The sequence below is a fragment of the Nicotiana tomentosiformis genome, chromosome 5, assembly GCF_000390325.3.
Source record: "Nicotiana tomentosiformis chromosome 5, ASM39032v3, whole genome shotgun sequence".
In the NCBI taxonomy this organism is placed as follows: Eukaryota; Viridiplantae; Streptophyta; class Magnoliopsida; order Solanales; family Solanaceae; genus Nicotiana; species Nicotiana tomentosiformis.
The window spans coordinates 105,951,354-105,957,907 of NC_090816.1; the positions used below are offsets into that span (position 1 = coordinate 105,951,354).

Below are 6,554 nucleotides of genomic sequence, written 5' to 3' on the forward strand. Positions count from 1 at the left end.
GTGATGCCGTGTCATTGCATTATGATATTACATGGTGAGAATGAGAGTAAAAGCACGAAGGGTGATGCCATTTGCTTTATTTGAATTTTGGATTTGTGATTTACTTGGTTGCATTATTGTTTATTTAGGAAGTAGGCTAAGTGGTAATTGTGTACTTGCCTTTCTTATCCTACTATTCATTTTACATGTTCCATCCCCGTTATTATTTTAAATGCTCTACTTGTTATTTCTGCTGTTTTATGTATATATTTGCACAAGATTTTAGTAGGTGTCTTGTCATAGCTTCGTCACTACCTCGCCGGGGTTAGGCTCGATACTTACAGAGTACATTGGGTAGGTTATACTCATGATACGCTTATGCGCTTTTAGTGAGATTCTGGTGTTGGTCCCAGCGGTGTCTAGCGGTGCTTCTGCTCGGATCATATCTACAACAGAGACTTGAGGTAGAGCTGCCGGCGTTCGCAGTCCCTGAAGTCCCCATCTATTCTATCTTTACTATTTGTTTTATTTCAAACAATTGTATTTCATTCAGACCTTACTTTGTAGCATTCTAGTTGCTCATGTACTGGTGATTTCAGATTTCTGGGATTAGACTAAACTGCGTTATGTTACGGATTTATCTTATGTATTTCAGTTCCAGCAATCGTTAATAATTGTTATTACTCTATTTTAAATTGTTAAATTGGTTAATTGATTATCTAACATTGGCTTGCCTAGCAAGTAGATGTTACGCGCCATCATGTCCAAGAGATGGTGGCAAGATTATGTTCGAGTCAGACCATCAGGTTCACCTCCACTCACTTGGGATCAGTTTTCACAGCTATTCTTGGAGAAGTTAATCCCTTTTACCTTGAGAGAGGAGTACCGCAGCCAGTTTGAGCGCCTCCAGTAGGGTAGTATCACCGTTACCTAGTACGAGACAAGATTTGTAAATTTATCTCGCCATGCAGTTGTCTTGCTCCCTATTAAGAGGGAGAGAATGAGGATATTCATTGATACCCTTACTTTTGGCATCAAGCTACAGATGACCAAGGAGAACGGGGATGATATTTCCTTCCAGCGAGTTATTGATATTGCTAGACGAATCGAGAGGATTTGTGGTCAGGGTAGGGAAGCGAAATCTGAGGAGATGATTCGTCATTTTGGTGGTTTCAGTGGTGCCTCAACTGGAGGCAGGGGTTCATTTGGTAGAGGCCATCCTCCCAGGCCGATTCCGTCAGTGCTTCAGGTATCTCACGGTACTTCGGGTAGTCATGGTTCTTATGAGTCTCATCCTGAGTAGCTAGCCTACATCTCATCTTCAGCTTCGGTCAATGCACATCAGATTCAGAGTTATCGGGGTGGTTATTTTGGTTCGATAGGGTTAGTTCCAGGGTCGGTAGTCACAACAGTCGAGGACTTGTTATACTTGTGGAGATCCGAGGCATGTCGCGAGGTTTTGCCCTAGATCACAGAGCAGCATGCCATAGAATGGTACTCATGCCATGGTTCCGGTACCGGTTTCCCCACCGCCTACTTAGACAGCTAGAGGCAGGGGTTTGGCAGCCCGAGGTGGTGGTCAGGCCATTAGTGGTGGAGGCCAGCCAGGGAGAGGCTATTTGAGAGGTGGATGTTAGAATACTGGGGCTCGGCCCCATTTTTATGCATTCCCAGCTAGACCTGAGGTAGATTCATTGGATGCGGTCATCACAGGTATTATTCTAGTTTACCATTAGATGCATCAGTTCTATTTGATCCGGTTCCACTTATTCATATATGTCATCCTATTTTACTTCATATTTGGATATGTCTCGTGATTCTTTGAGTGCTCTTGTTTATGCGTCTACGCCTGTAGGAGATTCTATTGTGGTAGACTGGGTATATCGTGCTTGTTTGGTCACTATCGGGATCTATGAGACTAAGGTAGACCTTCTACTTCTTAATATAATGGATTTTGACATGATCGTAGGCATGAATTGGTTGTCACCTTATCATGCTATTTTGGACTATCATTCCAAGACTGTAACATTAGCCATGTCGGGGTTACCTCGATTAGAGTGAAGAGGGACTCCTGACCATTATACTCGCACGGTCAGTTCATATATGAAGGTTCGACGTATGGTCGAGAAGGCGTGTCTGGCATATTTGGCCTATATCCATGATCCTAGTGTGGAGGTTCCTTCCATGGATTCAGTACCAGTTGTGCGTGAGTTTCTAGAAGTGTTTTCTATAGATTTGTCGGGGATGCCACCCGACAGAGATATTAACTTCCGCATTGACTTGGTTCCGGGCACTCAGCCCATTTCTACCGCACCATACCATATGGCCCAGTTTGAGTTGAAAGAATTGAAGGAGCAGTTGCAGGATTTGCTTGATAAGGGATTCATTAGACCTAGTGTCTCGCCTTAGGGTGCCGCGGTGTTGTTTATAAAAAAGAAGGATGCAATGATGAGGATGTGTATAGATTATTGGCAGTTAAACAAGGTCACTATGACTTATTTGATCAGCTTCAGGATGCCAAGGTGTTTTCTAAGATTGACTTGAGATCTGGCTACCATCAGTTGAAGATTAGGGCATATGATATCCTTAGGATAACTTTTCGGACCAGGTAAGGTCATTATGAGGTTCTGGTGATGCCATTCGGCTTGACTAATGCCCCCAACAACCTTTATCAATTTGATGAACCGGGTGTTCAAGCCCTATCTAGATTCTTTTATGATAATCTTCATTGATGATATTTTGGTTTACTCACGCAGTCGAGAGGAACATGAGCAGCATCTACGGATCGTACTTGAGACTCTAAGGAGTCGTCAGTTATATGCCAAGTTTTAAAAGTGTGCGTTCTGGTTGGACTCGGTTGCCTTTCTGGGTCATGTTGTATCTTCCAAGGGCATTAAGGTGGATCCTAAGAAAATTGAGGCAGTTCAAAATTGGCCTAGACCTACTTCAGCTACTGAGATTCGGAGCTTCTTGGGTTTTGTGGGATTTAATTGTCGGTTAGTAGAGTGGTTTTCATTTATCTCAGCACCATTGATCAAGTTGACCCATAAGGGTGCTCTTTTCAAGTGGTCCGATGAGTGTGAATTGAGCTTCAGAAACTCAAGACTACATTTACTACAACGCTAGTGTTGGTGTTGCCTACAGGGTCGGAATCTTACACCATGTATTGTGATGCATCACGTATTAGGCTTGGCGCGATATTGATGCAGGACGGTAGGGTGATTGCCTACGTATCTCAGCAGTTGAAGGTTCATGAGAAAAATTACCACGTGCATGATTTAGAGTTGCCGGCCATTGTTCATGCGCTGAAGATTTGGAGGCACTATCTATACGGCGTTCCATGTGAGGTCTATAACGACCATCGTAGTCTCCAGCATTTGTTCAAGCAGAAAGACCTTAATTTGCGGTAGCAGAGATGGTTAGAGTTATTGAAAGACTATGATATCACCATATTATATCATCCGGGGAAGGCCAATATAGTGGCCGATGCATTAAGTATGAAGGCGGAGACCATAGGTAGTTTGGCACATTTACCGGTAGTGGAGAGGCCACTAGCTATGGATGTTCAAGCCTTTGACAATCAATTTGTGAGATTGAATGTTTCAGAACCTAGTCAGGTTCTTGCTTGCGTTGTGGCACAATCTTCATTGTTGGAGTGTATCAAGGCTCGCCAGTTTGATGATCCTCACTTGTTGGTGTTGAAAGACACGGTGCAACAGGGGGGTGCTAAGGAGGTTGTGATTGGTGATGATGGGCGATTTCAAGGCCGGATTTGTGTTTCAAATGTTGACGGGTTGAGGGAGTTGATCCTTGAGAAGGCTCACAGTTCACACTATTCCATTCACCCAGGTGTCACGAAGATGTACCGTAACTTGAAGCATCACTATTGGTGGCGAAGAATGATGAAAGATATCGTTGCTTATGCATCGTGGTGTTTGAATTGTCAACATGTGAAGTATGAGCATAAAAAACCCGAGTGGATTGACTCAGAGATTGAATATACTAGAGTTGAAGTGGGAGCGCATAACTATGGATTTTGTGGCAGGCTTACCGCGAAACTTGAGATAGTATGATGCAGTCTGGGTTATTGTGGTCCGGTTGACTAATTCCGCACACTTCATTCTGGTGGTGAGTTTGTATTCTTTAGAGCGGTTGGCTCAGATTTACATCCAGGAGATAATCCACCTGCATGGCGTGCCCATTTCCATTATTTGTGACCGAGGGACGTAATTCACATCGCATTTTGGAGAGCCGTGCAGCATGAGTTGGGAATTCGGGATGAGTTGAGCATAACGTTTTATCCTCAGACGGACGGAGAGTCAGAGCGGTTGGAGGACATGTTACGTGCTTGTGTTATGGATTTCGGAGGTTCATGGGACCAGTTCTAACCTTTAGCAGAGTTATCCTACAACAATAACTATCAGTCGAGCATCCAGATGGCTCCGTACGAGGCCTTATGTGGGAGGCAATGTCGTTCGCCCATTGGCTGGTTTGAGCCCAGAGAGGCTGGGTTGTTGGGCACTGATTTGGTTCATGATGCTATGAAAAAGGTTAAGGTGATTCAAGAGCGACTTCATACAGCTCAGTCCAGGCAGAAGAGTTTTGCGGACAGAAAGATTTGGGATATAGCATATATGGTGGGTGAAAAGGTTCTTCTCCGAGTGTCGCCTATGAATGGCGTGATGCGATTTGGGAAGAAGGGCAAGCTGAGCCCGAGGTTTATTGGGCCATTTGAGATCTTTGAGAGAGTTAGGTAGGTTTCTCATAGGCTTTCTTTTCCTCCTAGCCTAGCAGGAGTACATCCGATTTTTCACATTTTCATGCTTCAGAAGTATCATGAGGACATGTCACAAGTTTTGGACTTCAGTACGGTTCAGCTTGATGAGAATTTGGCCTATGAAGAGGAGCCATTGACCATTCTAGACCGACAGGTTCAAAACTTGAGATCTAAGAGTTTTCCTTCTGTGAAAGTGCACTAGAGAGGTCGGTCGATCTAGGCAGCTACGTGGGAGTCCGAGTGTGATATACACATTAGATATCCCCACCTTTTCACCAATCCAAGAACTTTTCTATGTTCGTTCGAGGACGAACGTTTCTTTTAGAGGTGGAGAATGTAACGACCCAATAGGTGGTTTTGAGTACTAGCCCTTATTTCCGTGTTCCGAGACCTTTATTAGCTTCATTTGATATTTCTTGATTTGTGAGCGTGGTCCATGTCATTTTCCGACAAGTTTTACGTAAAAATTTGAAACAAATATAATTTTTAGCTTTAAAAAAATAATATGAATTGACCACGGTCAACATTCTTAATAAAAGAAATGATCGATTTGGCGCATTTTGAAACAAATATAATTTTTAGATTTATCTAGAACCAAAAAACACTCTCTAAAATTTCCGCCGTCACTGTAGCAGTGAACAGTGCCAAACAGTACCGTGAACAATGAGTTCGTCACTGTTCATCGCGGACAAGCTGGAGCTTTAGGCTTCAATGGCCACAATGGCCAGTGACTAGCTGGATTATCCGGCTGATCTGCCCTCCCCCAGCGTTGCACAACAACATAAAACAACTAACGCCAACCCAGCCCCTCTAGATTACTCTAAGATTTTGAAACCAAATTCTTTAAATCCTCCAGTGATGGCTATTGCTGCAGCTTCAATTCTACCCATTCCACTGCGACGAGCAGTGTATTTGAATAGCTAACCAGTGGTTAAATTCACAGAGGCAGAATTAGATAGAATGAACGTGATTGAAGGCCTCCAATATGCTGTCGTTGGCAAGCTTTCATATGGTTCTCCGGAGATTCACGAGATTCGCCGAATAATTCCAACTCAATGTGGTATCAAAGGTGAGTGTAATATCGGATTCCTTAGAGATCGTCATATGTTAATTAGATTAACTCTATGGCAAGATTTTCTTGATTTCACATCGAAGAGTACGTACTACATCAAAGCCAAAGATGGGTACGAATGCCAATTGCGTACTCTTATCTACAATGCAAAATTTAAGGCAGGTGAAGAAACTCTGATGGTGATGGCGTGGATTTCTTTTCCTGGACTGCTGCCTACCTTTTTTGTAAAGGAAACTCTGTTTTCCTTGGCTACAGTTGTGGGAAGGACAGTGTGTCTTGACGCAGCAACTACAAACAAAACTAGGCCGAGTTGCGCAAGAGTAAAAGTTCTTGTCGATTTGTTGGCCGAACTACCTAAAAAGGTGCGATTGGATATTGATGATGAAGCTTCTGGTGGTGTTCAAACAGAATGGGTGAGAATTCAGTATGACATGCTACCAAAATATTGTAAGGAGTGTAAACTACAAGGACATGATGAAATTGAATGTTAGCATTTACACCCCGAGCTTATTGAGAATCGAAGCAGCAAGAAAAGGAATGATCTTGCTGAGTTGAACAACTGGAATTCTGCTGCTGATGAACAAGGAAAAACCAAAAATCACATTACCCCTTTAATGATTCTCACGAGTGGAAAAGTAGTCGGGAACGTAGGTGCACAGTGGAAGGAAGTTTGAGATAATCGGGGAACCAACAAAAATAACAAAACCCAGGTACAAGGGCAAACTG

General features: G+C 43.2%; 2 protein-coding genes across 2 annotated transcripts; both read left to right on the forward strand.

Annotated features, from left to right (window-relative positions):
- Positions 1-3,476: 3,476 nt before the first annotated feature.
- On the forward strand, positions 3,477-4,052 carry LOC138892940 (uncharacterized). The gene has a single exon (XM_070176700.1). It carries the CDS (start codon positions 3,477-3,479, stop codon positions 4,050-4,052), a length of 576 nt encoding a protein of 191 aa, XP_070032801.1.
- Positions 4,053-4,415: 363 nt separating this feature from the next.
- On the forward strand, positions 4,416-4,958 carry LOC138892941 (uncharacterized). Its single transcript, XM_070176701.1, has 2 exons — positions 4,416-4,628; positions 4,809-4,958. Exons 1-2 carry the CDS (start codon positions 4,416-4,418, stop codon positions 4,956-4,958), a joined length of 363 nt encoding a protein of 120 aa, XP_070032802.1.
- Positions 4,959-6,554: the final 1,596 nt, after the last annotated feature.

Excerpts from the sequence above, each read along its gene's own strand:
- LOC138892940 (XM_070176700.1), top strand. The coding sequence starts at position 3,477 with ATGAAGGCGGAGACCATAGGTAGTTTGGCACATTTACCGGTAGTGGAG.
- LOC138892941 (XM_070176701.1), top strand. The coding sequence starts at position 4,416 with ATGGCTCCGTACGAGGCCTTATGTGGGAGGCAATGTCGTTCGCCCATT. Across the intron at positions 4,629-4,808 it reads CATATATGGTGGGTGAAAAG|AAGTATCATGAGGACATGTC; the intron begins GTTCTTCTCCGA and ends TTCATGCTTCAG.